The following is a 23,834-nucleotide window of genomic DNA, read 5'->3' on the forward strand; positions in this document are numbered from 1 at the left end:
AGTCTGTCTGTTTCCTCTTACACGTCCTCTTCCGAGGGGGTTCACCTGCAGGATCAGGAGAAACTTCGGAAGAGGAAGATATTCCCAATGGGGAAACCTGGGGCGATAGATCCCTGGGCCTGAGAGCAAGAGGCTGGCAAGAGGTGTCTACAGGCACCGAAGAGGGAGGAGCTAGAGGGATGGACCGTTGACCTGGCTCAGGAGCCAGGACACTCCTCATCACCTCAAAGGCTCCCCTCCCCGGGAGACCGGAATATTCCCGTTCTGAGGAAATAGGAATTCCCGGCTCCACTGAGAGGGAAGGCTCCGAGGCCGATGTCGGTGCCGAGCTTACCAAAGCCGAAGCCCCGAGAGGGAGAGCGGGGTCGGACAAGGGTCCGATGCCACTAGCCCCCTCGGAGCCGACCAGGGAAACTCGACGACCGGATCCCTCCAAGGAAGTTCTCAAGGAGGAGATCGGAGCCGAAGACGATGGAGCCGAAGGATGTATCGGCTCCGGCGCCGAAACAGTCGCTGTCCCCGGGAGCTCCGGCTCCGAACTCTGGTGGGGAGTCGGAGGAGGAAGTTCAAGGGGTGAAGCAATAGCCGAAGTCTGCTGAGACGGGCTATGGAGCATTTGGGCCAGTGCCTGCGACTTTAACAGCCTGCTTACCACCCTCTCTAAATCGTGGTCAGACAGCCTGGAAGATCTCGAAGATCGGCTCCGATGACTCCGCTCCGACAAAAGAGGAGACCCCGGAGCCGAGTGGATCGATTCCTTAGACGGGGACCGAGATCTCTTCTTGGAGGAAGTCATCGGAGCCGACGTCCTATGGGTTCCAGATGGAGCCGAAGGCTTCTCGGCTCCGATACTGGATACTGTGTCGGCTCCAGCCGGAGCAGACAAGGCAACAGCAGATTGGGTGTCGGAACCGATCGGAACCGACCCTAGCTGAGAAGGAGAAAGATCGGCTCCGGCCGGAGCCGATCTCGACTCCGAAGGAGTCGGAGCCACCGGGGGAGGCTTGGAAGCTGTAGCCTGACCCCTGGAAGGCTTGGAAGGCTTACTGGACCCAGGTTTAGTGGGTGAACCTTCCGGCTTTAGCAAGCCACGGAGGATTAACTTGTTCCTCCTTTCCTGCAGGACTCGCTGGCTAAAAGAGTGACACAAAGCACAGGAGTCCTGCAGGTGTAAAGGCCCCAGGCAGTAAACACAAGAAGTGTGACCGTCTGTCAGAGACATTTTCTGACAGCACGAGTCACGCTTCTTGAAGCCCGAGACCTTTACCTCTTTAGACATAGTCTAAGGAAAAAGAGTAATAAAATACTCACAGAGACACACACACACCAAAAACAGTCACACAAATTAATCCCCAAACACAGACACACAGATAGGGATTAATAAGGAAGGCCTAGGCCTAACTGAAAATTTAAAAACTTTTTATAAAGTAAAAAAAAATTTTTCTATAAGGGGAATAGGGTGATTAAATGTGACACTATACACTAAAAAATAGGTAAAAAGGGGAAGATAAACCCTGACTAAAACTGTTTGAAAACTCAGACTTACCTCAGCTGGCAAAAAAGGAGACCTCTTTGCAAAGCGGCAAACGAGATCTGAGGTAGTTCCACCTTGCATCATGGGATATAGGGTTGCCTCGAGCTGGTAAAAGGAGTTCTCAAGCTAAAGCAAGTGCCGAGTCGGAGCCGAGGATCGGCTCCGAACCCATCCAGCAAGAATGAAGGCGAGATTGACAACTTAACATTACCTTATGCCCTAAAAACTGCAGCCAAACAGGCTGTCCATATGATAAGGCCAGGGGGACAGAGGGAGGGACGGTTGAAGACAAATGAAGTAGAACTACTCAGATGGAACGTTATGGTGAGTACATAACTTCTTTATCTGAAATAGTTTACTTCATTTGGTGTTCAACCTGCAGGATAGAGTCCCCAGTTACAAAACTCCTGGGTGGCTCTCATGGAAGGATATTCTGGAGCACCACGCAACCAAAGGATGCTCTCCTTCTAGAAGTCATATCCAATTTGTAGTGAGAGATAAAGGTACGAGATGAGGACCAAGTAGCTGCAGAACAAATATCATCCAATGAGACTCTAGACCAAAAGGCCGCAGAAGTAGCCACTGACCTAGTGGAATGAGTTTTCACCTGACCCGTAGGAGACAAACCTTCATTCTTATAGACCTGAAGGATGCACAAGGAAATCCACTTAGCGATAGTGACCTTGGAAATAGGTTTATCCAAAAAGGGTATAGAGAAGGACACAAGCAATTGATCACATTTACGAAAGGTTTTAGTCCTGTGTAAATAAAATCGTAACTGTCTATGAACATCCAACAAGTGGAGTCTTTGTTAGCAAAATTTGGAAAGAAAACAGGCAAGTTAATGGTCTGATTGATGTTAACTTGTGATGCAACTTTGGAAAGAAAGGACAGATTTGTTCCGAAGAGAAAGCCTAGCCTTATGGAAAATCATATATGGAACTTTAATAGATTAATAGACAAAGCTTGCAGCTCTGAAAACCTTTTAGCAGAGGTGATAGTGACTAGAAATGCAGTTTTCCAAGACAAAAACTTAAGATCTGTGGTTCAAATGGCGAAGCGACCAAAGATTGAAGAACCACAGTAAGGTCCCATGGGGGAACAGGATCCTTGACCGGGGGAGTAATAGGAAAGTACCTTTAATAAAGGCTTTACACAGTCTGGAAGAGGCCAGAGAAGCAGAATTCTCACCCATGTGAAAATGAGAGATGGCAACTAATTTATCCTTGATAGTAGAAGAGCTTGCTCCTTGTTGAAAAATATTGGCTAGGAAGTCGAGAATGGCAGAAATAGGAGCCGTGAAAGGGTCTAAACTCTTTTGAGAAGCCCAGAAAGAAAAACATTTCCATTTGCTGCGGTAAATCTTCCTGGTGGAAGACTTATAAGCTGCCACCAGAATAGACCTGACTGAAGAGGATAATCCAGGAGTCTTAGCAATCAGGGGAACTGAAGCAGCCAAGCTGTGAGCTTCAAACTGTCCAGGCTCGGATGAGGAACCCCCGAGGGGTGTGAAATAAGATCCTGGATGGGATCGAAGATCCAAGGCAGAGCCAGAAGATGAGACCAAAGGAAGGGAAACCATACATGATGAGGCCAAAACGGGGCAATGAGGATCACTTTGCTCCCCAGTCGACAAGTTTTCTGTAGAAACCTCGGAATACGAGGTACTGGAGGGTAAGCATACAGAAGACCGGGAGGCCAAGCATGTACTACTAGAGCATTTCTAGGGGACTCCCCCAGCTGGGGGTTCAGAGCAAAGAACTCACTGCACTTTGCGTTGGAAGGAGATGCAAGAGATTGCAACAAGGCTGACCCCACTCCAGAAAGATTTGCTCCACTAATGAATGATTCAGAGACATCAGTACAGTCTGACTTAACCTGTCCGATAGGATGTTGGACCATCCCGGAATTTGCGTTGCTATAAGAAAGCGACCGGTGGAGATCGCCCATTTCCAAACTCTCATGGCCTCGTGACAAAGGGGGTAAGATCTGGTCCCTCCCTGTTTGTTGACATACCAGAGCACTAACATGTTGTCTGATTGAATTGCAATGGTTCCCAGAGGAAGAAAGGCATGAAGAGCCTGCAGTGCCAAAAGGACTGCCCTCATCTCTAGGATGTTTATATGCAAACTGGTCTCGACAGGGGACCACAGACCTTGGACTGTCCTGCCCAAACAATCCCCCAACACCCAAGTTGGGAGGCATCCATGGTCACTGTGGCTTGGACAGGAGCTGGAACAAAAGGCCGTCCCCCCAAGATTTCTGAAGAGTACATCCACCAAAGAAGGGATGACCTGCGGATTAGACGGAGGTGTACTGGATACGATAATGGAAAATCCAACAGGGACCATTGCACCACTAGAGTCCACTGTAGTACTCGCATGTGTAACCAGGTGCATGGAAGAAGCATTATGGTCGCTGTCATAGAACCTAGGGCCCTCAAAACCGATTCTGCTGAGGGAAGATGATAACGTTAGATCAGGGAAACATGCATCCTCAGGTTTCGCACTCTCTCCGTGGTCAGGAAGATTTTGCACTGTAGTGTGTCTATCCATGCCCCAATGTAGTCTATCACCTGGACAGGATTTAGAAGAGATTTGGATGCACTGATTGTAATCCCCTACTGAAGAGCAAGCTTTAAGAAATAATCCCTGGTTTGACAAAGCAGACACCTGGTGGGAGCAGTGAGGAGCCAATCGTCCAGGTAGACCTGAATCCTCTGAAGAAGCCTCAGGTGAACTGCTACTACCGCCATCACTTTAGTGAACACCCTGGGGGTTGTGGTGAGACCACAGGGTAGGGCTCGAAATTGGTAATGATTGACTCCTAGCCAGAAGTGGAGGAACCTCCTGGAGCTTCCGTGCACTTTTATGTGATAGTAGGCATCCTGGAGGTCTAACGAGCACATCCAATCATTCTCTTGCAGGTACGGCATGATGGGACTGTAATGTGACCATCCGGAATTTTTCTTTAGCAACTGACAGGTTCAGGGTAGATCGGTCCAGAATGGGCCTTAAGTCCACCGTTTTCTTTGGCACCAAAAAGAACCTGCAGTAGATGCTTGATCTGGACTGATCTAGGGGGACGAGTTTGATGGCTCATTTCTCTAGCAGCGTGAAATTTTCAGTGCTGCTGCCTCCCTTTGCGTGGGTGGTATGTCCAGGAGGTGTTTGGGAGGAACCACAAAAGAGATTTGAGTATCCTCTGGATTATGATCTGAAGCACCCAGCGGTCTGATGTTACAGACTCCCATGCCGCCAGGTGCAATGACAATCGACCCCCGACTGCCTCCAGAGTAGAGCAGTCGGGCAACCCCTCAGGGTTGCTGTTCGGGCCTGTCCAAGAATGGTTCCAGAGACCCAAAATTCCTTAGATCCCCCTCTGCCTCTGAGCCAGTGTCTATCCTGTCCCCCTCTGCCTCTGGGGGAAGAAGAGCCCTGAATGTCCTGGGAATACTGAGACTTCCGGAACCACATCTTCTCTGATTCCAAGAAAAGGATCTTTGAGGGTTCGAGAAGCGGATTCCGATGGCAGACAGTGTCTTCCCGTCTTTCTCACTCTGGACCAAAGTCTCTTTGATGGTCTTACCAAAAAGGGTAGAGCCATCATAAGGGGCACTGGCAAAAGACGCCTTGAAAGGTTCCAAAAACTGACAGTCTGAGCCAGGCCAGGCCTCATGTACACGCCGGACCCCGCTGCCCTAGCTGCTCCTTCAGTAGCATATGAAAGGAGTCGCCTGGACATATTGGAAACTGCTTTTAAAGTGGCCATCCTCACAGAGAACGTGTCTCTGTCCTCCTGCGACATGGACTTAGGGGGAGACTCAGCCAGTTCCTTGACCAGGTCAGGCTGTAGTCTCGTAAAGTGGGCCAGGGAGTTCAGCGCTCTGATGGAAAAGGTCGCTGACACATAAACCTGCTTCCCTAAGCAGTCCATCATCCGAGACTCTCGGTCAGGGAGATGAACCAAGAAACTCTTCTGGGCTAGTTCCTTTTTAGTGGCTGCTGCTACCACCATAGTGTCTACAGGGGACCCTTGTTCCACGCTGGTCTATCTGAGGGTGGACTCAAGATCTTGTCTGGACGTTTCAGGATTGGTTCCACAGTGTCCGGCTCCATCCAGGCCCGCGAGATGACCAGGTCCATCAGGGGATCTGCAGGAGGGGACACCCAGGAAGTAGATGGGCCCATGCCAAAAGCCTCTAGGAACACGAACTAGTCAGAAGAAGGTTTTGGCACGGACCAACCTCCCTGCTGGCGTAGGATTTCCATGATGTCTCCAAAGGAGACATCCTCGGGAGGTGACCTGGAGGAACTTTCCCCATCATCCAAATTCGTGTCCTCGGTGAGAGACTCTGGGGAGTCCAAGTGCCTCCTCTTATACGTATGCTTGCGAGGCACATCTCCGGTGGGAACTCGCAAGCCGCTTGTTCCTCAGGAGGAACTGCATGGGGCTCCTCGAGCATGGGCTGTCCCTCTGTTAAAATGATGGGATTAGTAGACAGAGCCAAGGGAGTCGGGGCAGAGTCCGAAGAAATAGTCAAAGGTCTCGATCCAGTGGAGAGAACCCTTTCTACCATGGCAAATGCCAAGACAGATCGAGCCTCCTGGGGCACCATTAAAGAAACCGCTCTCCCTAGATCCGACATGAGAATTGGAACAGAGCCCAAAGTGGACAGAGTTCCGAGGGGGGAGGGGGGACTTGGCCCGACAGCATCGGAGCCGATGGAAAAAGTTCCGCTCCCTTGGATTCAACACTCAGGCTCTGGCTTTGAGCACCACTCAGATCCAAACTAGTCGCATCTGACACGCTCCAGGCAGCTGCCGGCGTAGAGGAGACAGGTACTGTCGGCACCGACCCCCTGATTAAGGCCATCCACGGATCCAAGTACTCCTTACCCGGTGGACAGATCGGAGAAGGAGGAAATTGGTGTGAAGAAAGGAAGTGAGCTCTCCCCTCCAGAGGGGGGGGGCTGGCAAGAATCCCATCTGGATCTGAGTAGGAATGAATCTCCTCATCATTTTATCCATGTCAACTTCAGATAAGCTTCGGGTGGATCTTGACGAGGCAACGGACTCAGACCAGGTGGGTCGAGGAACCAAGGCCCTAGATGGTGGTCGTGTCTCCTCCGGCTGCATTGAAAATCTCAAAGATCAGAGCCAAGAGGAGTCACGGATCCTAGCCTGACTTTTGGCAGGAGTAGAAACAGAAAGGTCTGGGGACCTCTTACATTTCTCTGGTCTGTGCTCTCTCTCTCTCCTTCTCTCTGCCCCTACTGTGTTCCACTTCCACAGGCTTAGAAACGGAAGGTTGAGTCCCAGCCTGGGAGGGAGGAGAAGAAAGGGCAAGAGAGGAAGGAGAGGCGGCCACAGCAGTCACTGTGACCGAAGCAGTGGAAGAGGCAGCCGCCTCAGTAGTGGGAAGAAGGCCTTTCAGGGCCAACTTAGACCTTCTATCCTTAATAGCGTGCGGGTTAAAACCTGTGCATATGGCACAGTCAGTACTTAAATGTGCTACACCCAAGCACATAACGTAAAGAGTGTGGCCATTGGCTGGTGGCAATTTGTGGCCACATTCAGTGCACCTGTTAAAGACAGGCTTGGGGTCAGCCAGGTCTCTGCAGAAGAAAACAGCACACACACAAGTGAAGGAAAAGAGAAACATACTTATTTCTCACTTAGACCCACTCACCACACACTCAAAGCCACACAGAACGCTGTGGGGGGAGAGGAAGCAACACACTCAAACTAACACTGAAAAACTACAGGAAAATCCTGACACACGACACACCAGTGAGGGGAGGAGGAGAGGGAACCTACACTAATCAACTAACACTCAAACAACTAAAAAAAGACTGCTTACTAAACAAATAAGCCAACTCACTAACTCGGAGCTCAGGATCACGATGCTTCAGGCAAGTCGCGGCAAATGAAATCTGGAGGTTGAAAGGTAGTGGAGGTGTATTATGGGTAAGGGGAGGAGCTTAGAGCTCAGAGCAGATGCTAGTGAATTTGCCGGCTCCAAATGAAGTAAACTACTTCAGATTGAAAGTTTTTTTCCCCAAAGGAAACTTATCTTTCCAGCAAACAAAAGCAGAAGCTGATCATCCATCCTCGAAAACCTCAGAGGAGTTTACTCTTTGCCGACAGTAAAGCACTTAAGGGCTTTACTCACAAACTTGTCTTTTAGTCAGCTTGAGCTGCCTGACAGTTTGGGCACATGAAAGTACCCTGAAGCTTTGAAAGCTGTCAGGCTGTTATATCCTTGGCATGATATAGCCAATATAAGCTAAGACTACTGCAGCAGTGATCAGTATGACAAACATTTCAGACATACACTTATTTTTCTTGAACTACCCAGGACTCTGCATATGATACTATTTTGCCCATGCCATGCTCTTGTACTTGCACACAACTAAACATGGTCTCCAAATTCAGTTTTATCCATCAGGCTTCAACATGAATCCTTTTTTTTAGGCTGAATAGAATTTTAGAGTTTGATATCAGAAATATTTAAGTGGGATCAACACACCACTGTAGCAGCATAATGAATTTAAACAGGGAGCAGCTTTCTTTTTTTTTTCTGACAGTGGCAGGGCATATCATTATGTGGTGCGACGTAAATAAAAAATATGTTAACAGGGGATCAAATGATGCAGTCTAACATTCCTTGATAAGTACCCAAAAACAGTTGTGCTCTGTATGACTGAATGGTACAGTACTACAAACACATCTTAAGCTGGCAAAATTAAACAAGTTGAATGCTACCTGTGGAGATTTTTATGAGGGGTAAATAAAACAAGTCTGGTACTTCACAGTGTATTGAGTCATTTCAGAGGTTTGCTGGTGTTGTGTATGCTCAACAGTCTGTACATACTAAGCAAGAATACAGGTAGAGTAGAATCTTTATCTGCAATTAATACTGGTAGTGTTTTACAGCATTTCTAAATATGTACACTGTTTACATCTAATGAACAGTCTCACCTGATCTGTTTATCTTCAGATGTCTGGACAATGTAAGGTCCTCTAGGAACCCAACAAAGGTGCGTCACCTGAATAAAAACAGAAACAATAAATTAGCATTGGACAATGATGAAACGGCAGCATGAGGAAAAATCTACTACTAGCTTGATCACACACACACAGACATTAAACTAAGCAAGCATTATGAAAATAGGGATAGGTTGCAAAAGACCGGGGTACACAGGCTCTTTAGCAAACGGATGCTCATTTTTGGTATTCATCCTAGCCAGCATTACTGTAACGCTTTAATATTTTTACAGTGTTCTACTACAAATACAAAATCTCAAGGCACATATGGGCAATAACATAAACAAATATATGTAATTAAAAAAACAGTGTACAGAAAAGTTACGTACTTACCATAACTTAGCATCTGTGTTATCCTATGTCACTATTTATCATTTCTGGGTCGTAAGATATGACATCGAATCTGAGCTAGCAACTCTTCAGACAGATCCTAGGCTCAACCTCCTCCCAATCCCATAATCCCTTGCTGCCATCTAACCCCTCAGATTGAGTTTGCCACAGAGCTAGATGACAGCCAGAGTAGACTGGAACCAAGAGACTGAACATCTCCACTTCTCCTAGATCCAACAGGATGGGGGAAGGACAGAGGGATACTGATTTATAGTGAAATACGATAACACAGACACTAAGTTACGGTTAAGTACATAACTCTTTATCTGATGTTATCTATGTCACTATTCCTCACTTCTGGATCACAGTCCCCAGCTACCACACAATTCTGGATGGCCTCATGGAAGGACATGCCGAAGAACTGTGGAGCCAAAGGGAACCCTGTTCCTGGAAACAAGGTCAAGTTTGCAATGAGTAATGAAGGTGTGAGGAGGAGACCAGGTGGCTGCATCAGAAATCTCATCTAAGGAATGCCAGGCTAAACAGGCAGCTGACGTAGCTACAGATCTAGTGGAATGAGCTCTGACAGGTCCTTGTAAAGGCAATCCCTTAGAAGTATAAACTGTAGAAATACAATGGAATATCCAATGAGATACTGTAATCTTGGACACCGCCCGAACCAGTCTGTTAACAGAGAAGGCCACAAACAGTTGGTCAGATTTGCAAAAGCTCTCTGTCCTGTCTAAACAGAATTGTAATTGTCTATGTATGTCAAGCGTGTACTGGAATGGTTGGGAAAGAAAACTGTCAACTGAATGGTTTGATTCAAATCTGCCTCAGTGGGTACCTTGAGCATGAAAGAGGTATTAGTAATGACAGCCACTCTGTCTCTATGAAAAATCATGTAAGGAGGCTTGATGGACAGTGCCTGCAGTTCAGAAACTCGTCTTCCTGATGTTATAGCCACCAGAAAGGCAGTCTTCCAAGACAAAAACTTAATGTAGCAAGTTGCAGCAGGCCCGAAAGGACTCTGTGTAAGAGATTGAAGCACAAAGAAAAGGACCAAAGCAAGACAGGGATCTTTGATTGGAGACTGCAGCAGGAAGGCACCTTTCAAAAAGTCCTTACAAAGGTGAGAAGAAAAAGTAGATTCCTCGCAAACATGAAAATTAGAGATGGCCGCCAGCTGCACCATAATAGTGGAGAAACTGGCTCCACCCTGAAAGAGAGACGACAAAAATAATATGATGTCTGGAATGGGAGCCAAAAAGGGATCCATATTCCGCTAATTGGCCCAGACAGAAACTCTTTTCCATTAACTACCATAAACCTTTCTGCTGGAAGCCTTCAGAGAGGTCAGAATGATGTCTCTGACAGGACAGGCAAGCCTGGACTGGTATAGAATTACAGGAAGTGAAAAAAAAAACACACAGTCAGGTGAAGAGTCTCAAGGTTTGGGATCGGAAGATGAGGGGGCGAGATATCAGATTCAGAAGGGGATCCAGTGCCCAAGGGGGGTACTTCAGATGAGACCTGAGGAGGGGGAACCACACCTGCCAAGGCCAGAAGGGGGCAATGAGGGATCAATGGAGCCTTGAGGCATCGTACTTTCTGAAGCACTCTGGGAATGATAGGTATAGCAGGGTAAGCATAAAGGAGACCCGGAGGCCAATCATGAACTACAGCATCCATGGGGGACTACCCGGCTGGAGAGATCAGGACGAAGTACTTGCTGCATTTCTGATTGAGAGGGGAAGCCAACAGATCGCAGCTCCGTTGACTCCAACAAAGTAAGATCTCTCTCACCACTGAGGGATTCAGGGATCACTCGTAAGGACTCAAGTTAGCTCTTCTGAACTTCTCTACTAGCACATTGGTCTCCCTGGGAATGTGCTTGCAAGGAGAAAGTGCCCCAAGGACACTGCCCATTCCCACTCTCTCACAGCCTCACGATAAAGCAGATATGTCCCCCCTTGTTTATTCATGTACCATACAATCGCCGTGTTGTTTGTGTACACTGCAATGGTACCCACAGGAAAGAGTCCTGAAAGTCTTGCAATGTGAGAAGAACTACCCTAATCTCCAGTACATTTATGTGCAATTTAGTCTCTGCAGGGGACCACATATCTTGGACAGTTTTTCCCTGGCAATGCCCCCCCCCCCCACTCCAGCAGGGAAGCAACCATGGTCATCGTGGCACTAGGAAGAGGAGGAGAAAAGGGTCTGCCAACAAGCAGCTCAGGAGACTGTATCCACCAATAATGATGACGCCTGCACACCGGAGTGAGATAGATGAAAACTCTCATTGGATGAGACAGAGAACACCACTGGACCGCTACAGTCCACTGTAGAACCCTCATGTAAAACCTGATTAACGGCACCAGACAGATTGCCACCGTCATGGACACCAAGGCCCTGAAAATGAAGCTGATCTGAGGATGACACAGATCTAGGAGGCACTGAATTTGGTATCTGATTAGTTGTACACGCCTGGGAGGTAATACTGCAATCTCTGACACAGTGTCTAGCTGGATGCCAATAAACCCCATGTTTTGGGCCGGAATAAGATTTGACTTGGCTAGATTTATGGTAATTCCTAGCTGGTTGAACAGGCAAAGAAGGTATTGAGTAGCTGCAACCAGTCGATGCTTCGTGAAAGCTGTGAGGAGCCAATCGTCAAGGTAAGGAAACACCTGGAATCCCTTGCAGTCTCAGGTGAGCTGCCACCACTGATATGCACTTGGTGAACACCGGGGGGACTGTCATGACACCAAAGAGCAGGGTCCTGAACTGGTAATGATTGGCCCCTACATGAAAGCAAAGATATCTCCTAGACCTCCTATCTATTTTTATTTGATATTATGCTTATGCATCCTGGAGATCCACAGAGCAGATACACTCGTTCTTCTGCAAAAAGGGCATGATGGACTGGACACTGACCATTCAGAACATTGACTTATCGACGGAGAGGTTGAACTCATTTAAGTCCAGGACTGGACGTAGGTCCCCCATTTTCTTTGGCACCCAAAAACAGCAAGAGCAAGTTCCAGATCCCTGCTGTCCTGGTGGGACCTCTTGGATGGCTCTCTTCTGAAGAGGGCTGAGCACTTCTTGCTAAGCTAACTCCCACTGCCAGGTTGGCCATTGGGGGAAAGTTTCCTGATTGGTGGGGGTGTGGGAAAACAGAATAAAATAGCTGCTAGAAATAATGATTAGGACCCACCGATCTCTTGTGATGTTTGCCAAGGCCAAAGGGAGCAGAGGCAAATAACATCCAACTGCATGCAGGGCAGGATAATCGGGTAACACATCAGGAGTGCAGGAAGGGCTTCTCAGAAAAGGGTTCCCTGGAGTCCTGATTTTGTGGACGCCCTCTGCCTCTAGGGCGACGTCTACCAGTAAACGTTCTCCCATGACCTCTACAAGAGGGTTCATCCTGAGCCTCCTGAAAAGAAGACTACAACTTTCGGAACCACAATTTCTTAATCCCTTGTTGTGTCTTAGAAAAAAAAAATTTGATTACCACAGTCGACAAAGTCTTCCCTTCTTGCTCAGTGTGAGTTAGTGTGTCTTTGACTGATGGATCAAAGAGAGTTCAGCTATACAAAGGGGCAAAGACAACTTAAAAGACTCCACAAACCCACATAGGCGCAGTCAGGTAAAACGTCGAATAGTGATGCCTATACCGGCCACTTGAGAGGTGCCGTCTGCAGCACTGAAAATCAACCTCACCGAGGAATTAGCGAGGAACGCAAGAGTGGATAGTTTGGGAGATACTTTATTCATGTCCTCGGCAGGCATCAGTTTAGAAAAGGAAGTGATGAGTTCCTGAATCAAATCCCTTTGGAGGTGGGTGAAGTGTGCCAAGTAATTAAGCACCTGCATACCAACTGTAACTGAGCTGAAAACCCACTTTCCATGTTGGTCAATCACCCGGGATTCTCAGCTGGGGAAATGGATAGACGTATTCTGCTCAGGCAACTCTATTTTAGTGGCAGCAGCTACCACGATAGCATTGACTGGCACCCCTTTTGAATAAAACTGTCTATCCATGGGTGGACTTAAAAATTTGTCCGCTCATTTGGGCAATGGATCCACAGTATTGGGCTCCTTCCATGCCTTGCTGGAGATAAGGTCTATCAGCTTGTCAGAGGGGGGAAATCCAAGTGGTAGATCGTCCCGTCATGAATGCCTTCATGAAGACAGACTCCTCGGAAGACAGGGTTTGGGAGGACCATCCATCCTTCAATTTGAGGATCTCTAGGATGTCTCCAAAGGAGATATCTTTGGGTGGAGATCTGGGAGATGCATCACCTTCGAGGTCCGTATGTTTGGTAAGAGACTCCATAAGAGTGTCTAGGTGCCTCCTCTTACACGTCCTTTTCTGCAGCACATCCTCGGTGGGGGGGGGGGGGGGCTCAGGGGAAGACTCAAAGAGTGGGGAACCACAAGTGGGGTAACTCCCCTTTGATGTCTGGTTAGGGAAAGCTGACCGGGAGCAGGATGAGAAGGCTCAGCTCTCAGAGATGAGGGGGGCTGTGAAGTGCCCTGGACAGCAGGAGAGGCAGCTCTAGCAGTGGAGAAGGTTCTCTCTAATACCCAGAAGGCCGAAGGGCTGGATGATGCCCCCTCCCCATTCCTGGCGGGCAAGACCACCTGAGAAGAGGGAGCAGAGAATGCCACCGCCTCAAGACCCCCGGATAGTACCAGCCCCAAACTGTCAAGAGGCAAAGTACCAAATGGCAGACAATGTTCCAAAAAAAAAAAAAAAAAAAAAAAAAAAAAAAAAAAAAAAAAAATGGATCGGATCCCTGTCCCAAGGACTCCAGAGCAGCTGCTCAGGTCCAGGACACAGTCTGCTCCCATGGAGGAAGAGCAGAACCGGTCAGAGACTTGGACAGGGCAGAAACAAAGTGGGCTCTACGAGTCCCCATTGTCTCCTCACAACACCCCAGGTCCTGTAAATCCGAAACCAACTGAGTCGGACAAGGGGATTGAAGTGTAGGGGCAGGGGACGCATAAGGCCCCAACTCAATTTAAACCTTGAGGAAAGACTTCATCATCCTGTCCATGTCGGATAGGAGCAAGCTCCTGGAAGACCTAGACGAGGCTGAAGACCTAGCTGGGGACATGTGCCTAGACCCTGAAGACCTCCTATACATCTCAGAAGAATGTGTTCTGTGTCTGGGAGCTGTAAAGCACTGCTCCGGGCCAGAACCCGATTGAGAGTCCCCAGTCAAGATGGTGGGATCTGAGACATGTCCTGAATCTGTCCGCTTTGGCTCCAAGGGCAACTGAGGATCTGAGCGTTTAGAACTCGAACGCCTTGGATCCAAGGAGGTCAGATCCGTGGCAGGTCTAGTCTTGATCAGATTTGAAGGCCTCAAACCAGAGGCTTTGGATCAGGGAGCAGACTTGCGGGATCTCGGATCCAAGTCCTCGGATCTGACAGAGTCGAGGCTGGAATCGGAACCGAAGAGCTAGGATCCGATAGCCAAGGCTTCTTGGAGGAAGAGGACCCCGAGACGGAGGGTGCCTTTCTCTTGAGATCAGAGGTACCTAGCTTGGTGGGAGACTGGTGAACTCCCGAGTCATGCCTTTCAATAGTAACTTATTGCAGGGCTTCAATATAGCCCTGGGGTTGGAATCGGCACAAATGCCGCATTCAACCTCCAAGTGGTCGGTAACCAAGCAACAGAGGCACTGCTTGTGTGAGTCATAAATGGACATCTTATGACCACATGAGAAGTACCTATTAAATCCTGCTGCTTTGTCAGATATGAGGGGCTGAATAGCAGAACATGCGTCAAAGCCAAAACATAAACCAGAACTGTTAACCAGGGCCCAAACCACAATCAAAAACCAGCAAGAAGACAACAAAAAAAAAAAAGTTATGTACTCACCATAACGTTCCATCTGAGTAGTTGGTTTTCATTTGTCTTCAACCTGTGGGAATGTGGATCTGGTACAGCTCCGACCCAGCTGCATTTTCCAGCATCGGATCCGAGCTCCAAACTCCTCCCCTACCCGTAATCCTTCTGCCTCTCTCCTCCCCTCAGATCGAGTTTGCTGCAGACAGTAGCACCCCAACCTAACCAAATGCTTAACACTCAGACAGTAGTACCCTGAAAGCATTATAAGGAAGACAGAAGCTTACTACAGTAGGGGCTATGCCTCTTTCATCTGGACCACCACACAGCCCACATAAGGCAGGGGTAAGGAGGGCAGTTGAAGACCAATTGAAAGCAACAACTCAGATGGAGCCTTATGGAGAATATGTAACTTTTTTATCTGAAGTTGTTTTCATTTGATCTTCAATCTGTGGGACAGAGTCCCCAGCTACCAAAATAAAACCCCAGGGAGGTCCTCACGGAAAAATGTTCTGCAGTACGGCAGAGCCAAAGGATGCCCTGCTCCTGGACAGGAGATCCAACTTACAATGCAAAATAAACGCGTGTGATGATGCCCAAGTAGCTGCAGAGCAAATTTCATACAAAGAAACCCTAGACTAAAAAGCCGCTGAAGTAGCCATAGACCTGGTAGAATGCAACCTAACATGACCTGGTGGAGATAATCCTTTGGCTTTATGGGCTAAAGCTATGGACTGAGAGATCCAACGAGCAGTACTTATCTTAGAAACAGGTTTACTTAAGAAAGACTTAGTAAAGGAAACAGGTGATCAGACTTACAAAAGGACTTTGTTCTATGCAAATAGAAGCGTAGTTGCCTATGAACATCAAGCAAATGCAATTTATACTCTCCCTTATTCTGGAAGTTTGGAAAGAAAACAGGGAAGATTGATGACCTGGTTGATGTTAGACTCTGTAGCCACTTTCGGAAGGAAGGATGGATTCATCAGTAAGGAAACTTTATGAAACATCATATAAAGGGGCTTGACTGATAAGGCCTGAATCTCCCACACTCTTTTCGCTGAGGAAGTAGCAACCAAAAAGGCTGTCTTCCAAGATAGGAATTGTAAATCCATCGTAGCTGCGGGTTCAAAAGGGGAAAGACAACAAGGACTGTATGACTAAAGTTAGATCCCAAGGGGGCGTAGGGTCCGTGACTGGAGGCTTAAGTAAAAAGGGACCTTTCAAAAAGGCTTTACAAAGCTTGGAGGAGGCTACGTAAACCAAATTGTCTCCTGTATGAAAACTGGAGATTGCTACTAGTTGGGCCTTAACCACAGAAAAACTGGCACCCTGCTGAAAAATATCTGCCAGAAACTCCAAAATGGCGGGAACTGGAGCAGTGAAAGGGTTCAAATCATTCTGACATGCCTACATCGAAAAAAGTTTCCACTTACTAGAACAGACCTTCCTAGTGGAAGATTTGTGAGCCGCTACTAAAATCTTCTTAAACAGAGAGGACAGCCCAGGAATCCCAGCTATCACTGGAAGTGCAGCAGCCAAGCCATAAGATTCAGACTGAATAGATCTTGGTGTGAGATCCCAGAGGGATGTGAGATAAGGTCAGGAACCAGATCTAATGTCCAAACTCGGAGAGAGTGCACAAGACCACAAAGAGGGGAACCAAACTTGGCAAGGCCAGAATAGGGCAATGAGGATGATGAACCTCTCCAGCTGTCGAGCTTTCTGTATGAATTTCGGAAAGAGAAGGAGTGGGGGATAAGCATACAGAAGACCAGAGGGCCAATCATGAGCCAGAGCTTCTCTGGGGGGTGGGCTCTCCTGGAGGGGGGTTCAGAGTGAAAAACTCGCTGCACTTCGCATTGGAAGGAGAGGCTAACAGATCACAGAAAGGCCATTGCCACTTTAGAAAGATCTGTTCTGCTACTGAAGGATTCAGAGACCACTCGTAAGGCATCAGAATACATCTGCTCAGCCTGTCCGCCAGAATGTTGGGCCGCCCCAGAATGTGCATTGCCACCAGAAAAAAGCAGGTGGAGATCGCCCATTCCCAGAATCTCATGGCTTTGTGACAAAGGAGATAGGACCTGGTTCCTCCATTTGTTGATGTACCTGACTAAAGACATGTTCTCCGGATGGCAAGCGTCCCTTGGGGAAGATGGCCATGAACAGTTTGCAACACCAAGAGCACCATCCTCATCTCCGGGACACTGATATGCAGATTGGTCTCTAGGGCAGACCATGTGCCTTGGACTCTCCTTCCCATGCAATGGCCCCCCCACCCGAGTATGGAGGTATCCGTGGTCACAATGGTCATAAGGAGGATAAACAGGCCACACAGGAGAAGGTCAGGGATTGAAGCCACCAGGGAAGTGAATCACTGCAGGCCTGAGACAAGCGAACTGGATGAGATAGCAGCTCTAGTAGGGACCACTGGACTGCTAGAGTCCACTGAAGAACCCTCATATGCAGACAAGCCGTGGGAATCACGGTGATCGTGGCAGTCATGGATCACAACGCCCGAAGAACTGACTCCGCAGGGGAATACTGGGTCTGAACAATATACAACACATGATGTCTGAGAGACTGAAGTCTATCTGGAGTTAGGAAAACCTTGTTTAGAGTAGAGTCTAACTGAGCCCCAATGAAATCTAGAACTTGAACAGGGTGTAATAGGGACTTCTTGAGACTTATGGTTATGCCCAGCTGGTGGGTGGTCTGGAGAAGGAGATCCCTGGCTTGACAGAGTTAATGCCTGGAGGAAGGGGAAAGGAGCCAATCGTCCAGATAGGCAAAGACCTAGAATACCTGCAGCCGCAGGTGAGAAGCCATCACTTTGGTGAACACCCTGAGGGTAGTGGTGAGACCAAACAGTAGTGCTCTGAACTGGTAATGACTAGCCCCCAGCCAGAAGCAGAGGAACTTCCAAGAGCGGATGTCAATTGTGATGTGGTAGTATGCATCTTGAAGGTTCACCGAGCACATCCACTCGTTTTTCTGCAGGAAGGGCAGAATGGAATGGAGAGTGACCATCTGGAATTTTGTCTTGGCAACTGACAGGTTTAGGGCTGAAAGATCCAGAATGGGTCTCGAGTCCCCCGTCTTCTTGGGCACTAAAAAGAACGAACATGGAATAGATGCCTGATCCTGACTGATCTGTGGGGACAGGCTGGATGACTCATTTTTCAAGCAGCTTGGAGAATTCCACTTCTGCTTCCTCCCGTTGCGCGGGTGGAATGTCCAGGAGGTGTTTCGACAGAACTGGCATTTGAATGAAGATAATTGAGTATCCTCTGGATATGACTGGCAACACCAAACGAACGTCTGTGATTGATTTTCAGGATGTTGGTTGCAGCGAAAGATGTCCACCAACTGTCTCCAGAGATGAGCAGTTGGGCAGCCCTTCAATGCTGTGCGTGGGTCTGTCTGGGAAGGAATCTCGAGACCCCTGATTCCTCTGACCCACTCTGCCACAAGGACAGCATCTGACATATCCCCCTCTGCCTCTGGGCGAGGGTGATCCCTGAGCATCTTGGGAATAGCCCTGAGACCTACGGAACCACATCTTCTTCATCTCACACTGATTCCAAAAAAAGGATTGTTGGGTAGTTGAGAAGCAGATCTCAATGGCAGGAAAGGTCTTCCCGTCTTTCTTGCTCTGGACTAAAGTTCCTCGTACTGTTTTTCCAAAGAGGGCAGAGCCATCATAAGGGGCGTTTGTAAAAGACGCCTTGAAGAGCTCCGAGAATGCACAAAGCTGGAGCCAGGTGCGACTCCTAATGGCAACTGCTGTGCCGGCCATCCTAGAGGCACCTTCAGTAGCATGTGACAGGAGCCTCATAGAGGCGTTGGAATTAGAAGTGAGGGTGGCCATAAGGGAGGTGAATACCACTTTCTCTTCCGTCGACATGGACTCTGGGACAGACTCAGCAACCTCTTTGACTAGGTCCCGCTGAAGTCTGATCACATGCGCCATATAGTCCAGGGCACATACAGAAAACATGGCTGAAGCGTAGACCCGCTTCCCAAAACGGTCCATGGTCCAAGATTCTTGGTCCAGTGGATGAACTGTAGAGCTCTCCTGAGAAAGCTCTTTCTTGGTGGCCACTGCAACCATCATGGCATCAACTGGGGACTCCTTAGACCAATGCTGCTTGTCAATAGGTGCATTTAGAACCTTATCAGGGCACTTGGGGATGGGGTCCACCATGATAGGTTCCTTCCATGCCTGAGATGTAATAAAATTCACAAGTGGATCCATGGGAGGGGACACTTAGGGGGTAGAGGGTCCTGCGCCAAATGCATCCAGGAACATCGACTCATATCGGTTAGGTTTTTGGACAGACCACCCCCCACGCTGGTGTAAGATTTCCATGACGTCTCCAAAGGAGACATCATCCGGGGGGTGACTGGGAGGAACCCTAAACGTCCTCTAAGTCGGTGTCTTCTGTGAGGGACTCTGGTGGGGAGTACAGGTGTTGCCTTTTACATGTATTTTTCCGAGGAAACTCCTCAGGAGGGGGTCTCTGGGGAGGACTCGGAAGCTTCTGGCCGTTTCTATGGGGGAACTTCCCAGGATGGAAAGGTAACAGGCTGTCCCTGAGGGCACAAGATGGCAGAATCTGGCCAGAAAGAGAGGGAACCAAGATGGAATCAGAGAACATTAGCATCAAGGGCTTTGAGGGAACCGAGGGAACTCTCTCCACCTCATCAAAAGCAGAGAGAGAAAGAATCCCAGAAAATGAGACCAAGGCTGGATCTGTAACCCTCTGAGTCAACGGGGCAGTCGGATCAGAGCCTAAAGGTGCCGAGACTCCGAGGGGAAGGGCCGACTCCGGAAACCTCAAAGCCAACATCACCCCTTCGGATCCAGCGCTGAAGCTATGGCTCCGGAAGCTGGACGGCTCAGAACTAGTTGGAGCCGAACCAATCAGGGCAATATTCGGCATTGAGGTACATGGTACCATCGGCGCTGAACCCTTGACACAGACAGGCCTTGGACCCAAGTACTCTGAAGCCAGAGGTCGGATCGGAGAAGGAGCAATGGGAATAAAGAAGGACTGCATACTCCCAGCCCTGGAAGGGAAAAGAGCAGGCAAGACACCCATATGGATCTGGGTCTGGATGAATTTCCACATCATCCTGTCTACCTCGGCTTCAGACAGACTGCGGGTGGACCATAAGGAGGAAGCCATGGATACGGGCCGGGGAGAGGCCTATAAAGTGGAACGGTCCTGAGAGACCTCCGGCTCTGGGGAAGAGAAGGGCAACCAGAGCCGAGGTGAGCCCAGACTGGAAGCCAGGCAAGACTTAGCAGGTGCCTCTGCTGAGGAAGAGCAGTCAGAGGACCACTTCCTGAGCATGTCTTGCTCTTTTTGTCTGTGCTTCTCCCTCTTGGAGGGACGTTGAATCCCAGAGGAAGAAGCGGAGGCCTCCGTGGAAGGTGGAGGAAGGAGGTCCTTCAAGATCAGCTTGTTCCTCCTGTTGAACACTGCGTAGGGGTTGAAGGCCACGCAGATCGAACAGAAGTTGTCTAGGTGAAGGAGGGGGGGCTCCTAGACAAACAACACACAGAGTGTGGCCATCAGAAGGGCGGAGCTTATGGCCACACTGTGTGCATTCTCGAAACCCTAGCTTGGGGGTCTCTGCCATGGCATTGGATCACACATGCACACACCCACACACAGTACTAAAAAGAAGAAGGGAAAGAGAGAAAGGGAGGAAACGGGGCTTTTTTTGTTTGTTTTTTGTGAAGATTACAGTACTGACGGATGAGCGCGAGAAAGGTATGTGAAGAAAAACAGAGAAAAGGGTCAAATGAGCTAAAACAGATAAAAAGGTACAGAAAAATATAGGAAAATTACTTACCAGGAACCTGAAGCAACAGACCACAATGCTGACAGTACGCATGGAAAAGGAGATCTGAGGGGAGGAGGGAGACAGAGGGATTGTAGGTAGGGGGAGGAACTTGGAGGTCGGATCAGATGTTGGAAAATGCGGCCGGGTCAGATCTGTACTGGACCCATATTCCCACACGTTGAAGATCAAATGAAAACAACTTCAGATCACTGGTAGACAATTCAAAAGTAGAAACAAGGAATGAGTCATAGCCTAAGTTCTAACTGAGATTTTCCAAGTGGAGTTAAATGGTGCCAAAAGGGCCAACAAAGAGAGAATGGCTAGAAAAGGAGGGGAGGCTAAGAAAGTACAAAAACTATAACTCAGAACTCTAAAGAGACAAATAAGTAATTTTAAGATCTATAAAGACAAAAAAAGGAATTCTGAAAATAAGCACTTATCACACTGAAGGACTGAAGGCAGTGGAATCACATCTGTAGTAGTGAAGTGGCTAATGAGATCTGAGAGATTAGAGGACAGCAGACATGCAGAAATGGCTGACAGATGGGCTTTAACCAAGGAATAGGCCAATCCGTCTTCAGAAATTCACATAAGTAAGAAGGGTACAGGAGCATTCACAGAGAATGGATCTAGCTTCTTCTAAAGACACCAGATGGAGAACCTCTTCCATTTGGATAACGATGATCGCTTGTAGTAGGTTTCCTGGCCTCCTACAGGACAAGAAGACTGTTCTTAGAAAAAAAAAGGGGTCTGAAAAGGATCAGAAGCCTATCGGCAACAAGGTCAGGTTCAGTGTTGATAAATGTGAAGAAATGAGATCCTTGTCTTCTGTGAGTAAATCCACCCTGTGAGGTAACTTGTGATTGTCCTTGACTAATTGCAGAAGAGGGAACCAAGGCTGTCTTGGCCAAAAGGGGGTCACCAGCAAGATTTCTGGTCTGTCCTTCTGAATCTTCAACAGGATCTTCTGAATTAGAGAGAAGGGGAAATGCATAAAGAAATATTCCCTTCCATGAGAATGATAGAGAGTCCACCTTCCAGACCAGAGGGTGAGGGACTCTGCCACAGAACTTTGGAAGCTGTCTGTTCACAGCACAGGCGTCCAGAAACATATCCGTGTGGCTCATCCATTCATGGACCTCTGTCATGGATCTGCTCAGAGTGTCGGCCTGTACATTTTGAATTGATGGAATGTAAATAAACAGCTGTCAAGGTTCCCATTTGCTTGCAGAGCAATCTTCCAGGCTTTGATTGTTAACCTGCAAAGTAGATAAGATTTTGTTCCCCCTGCTTGTTCACATACCAAAGCACCTAGAAGAAGAGACGATCTGAAGGCCTGAAGGGCCATGATCTGAGCCCCCCATCTCTTTGACGTTGATGTGTTGCTTCTTTATGGTGGGAGACCAAAGACCTTGTACTTTTAGGTTTCCTACAGTTGCCCCCACACCACATCTGAAGCATCTGTGAACAGTTCTTGAACAGGAGATAGTGGCTGCAAAGGGAGTCCTGGATTCTGAGAGATTTGTTGAATCCACCAAAGCAATTCTTTCTTCAGGCATGGAAGAAGTAGAAGAACAAATTTTAGAGGATGAGCATGGTGAGACCAGAGAGTTTTCAAATACCATTGGAATTTCATCAAGTGAAGCCTGGCTAGGGGTAGCTATGTTACAACCAAAGCCATGAACCAGAGCATCCTAAGGAATTTCCTGGCAGTCAGAGAGGGTGATGTAGCAACTGTTGGAAGTAAGTTTGCAGACACTGCATTTTTTGTAGGGGTAGAAAAGCCATCATAAGGTCTGTCCTTATTCTGCAACCTACGAAAATCTGGTCCGACTGGGAATAAGGGAAGACTTGCTGTAGTTGAGGGTGAACCCCAGGCTGATGACTATGGAGACAGTGGCTTGAAGGTTCTGTTGCAAGGCATCTGGGTGCTCTGCCTGAATTAGCAGGTCGTCCAGGTAAGGGTAGAGGAGAATACACTGGAGCCTGCAGAAAGTAATGACAAGAGCCAAGCACTTTGTGAATACCCACAGAGGCGTACAGAGTCCAAAAGCCAAAGCACAAAACTGAAGATGAGAGAAAGCAACAGAAAAATGTAAGACTTTCCTGTAGACAGAGTTGATGGAAATGTTGAGGTACGTATCCTTTATGTCTAAGCAGATGAGGTAAGCTTCAGGTACCAGAAAACGGGAGAGAGTCTGGAGGGTAAGCATCCTGAACGGGGGTACATGAAGAAATAGATTGAGATGAGATAAGTCTAAAATTGATCTCCAAGAGAAATCTTTCCTGCGAACTAGGAACATTCTGAAATAGAACCCCTTTCCGCTTTTTTTCTGAAATAGAACCCCTTTGAACAAGAGAGAGGACCCAAATGTCTGTGGTAATGCTACTCTAATTTGAGATAAATGAGAAAGGTGATGGGAAAGAGGAATTTCGGACAGTGTTGTCAGGTAGACACAGACTATGTAGCTATTCTGGAAAGCGGTCTTCTAAGCAGAGGAAGACTGGGACCTAGGATGATTGTGCCTACATGAACTCTTTTTCTGTTGCTGAGAAGGAGCACAAGTTTTCCTTCTTGCAAAATTTGCTCTAGAGGGGTAGTTCCTATGAAATTTTGGAAGAAGAGAGACAAAAATATCTTTAAGCTCCTGAAGTTCTTTCCCTTTCTCCTGAAGGGTTCTGAAAAGGACTGCAGCATTGCAATCAAACAAGGCAGCATTATCCAGAGTTGCATCCATAATCTTTGCTTTTAAGTCCTCAGGCAAAGACTATAACCTCAGCCACGAAAATCGCCTGAGGGTAGAACCAGATGCATCTGATCTTGCAGATACCTCTGTTGTGTCATAGCTGCATTTAATGGAATGTCGGGTGACCTGGGAAGAAATCCCCAAAAAGGAAGACAGTTGGGTTTTTGCTACAGAGTTTGGGAGATCTGTTAGCAATTTAGATGCTTACTAAAGGACAACCAAAACATACATGGACATGTGTGTCCAATAATAAATGGTTCTAAATGCCAGAGTGGAACAGGTGTATACCTTCTCCCAAATCTCTCCATCATTATGCTGTCTTTATTAGAGGGAAGAAGATTGGTGGAGGGCAATAATTTAGAAGTTTTATCAGCAGACAAATAGATCATAGCTAGGTCTGCAAAAGGGCAATTATGCAAGTAGTTGCTGTCCTCAGGGACCTTAT

General features: G+C 47.9%; 1 protein-coding gene across 1 annotated transcript in view; it reads right to left on the reverse strand.

The window, feature by feature from the left end:
• Positions 1–23,834, reverse strand: part of WDR31 (WD repeat domain 31) — an 898,065-nt gene that overhangs the window by 402,612 nt on the left and 471,619 nt on the right. Inside the window, exon 3 of the mRNA XM_044058602.1 lies at positions 8,518–8,585. Coding sequence (XP_043914537.1) covers positions 8,518–8,585 — 68 coding nt within the window. The remainder of the gene's footprint in view (positions 1–8,517; positions 8,586–23,834) is intronic.

This window comes from Protopterus annectens, chromosome 16.part0, assembly GCF_019279795.1.
Source record: "Protopterus annectens isolate FY-2018-M chromosome 16.part0, PAN1.0, whole genome shotgun sequence".
NCBI classification, from domain to species: Eukaryota; Metazoa; Chordata; order Ceratodontiformes; family Protopteridae; genus Protopterus; species Protopterus annectens.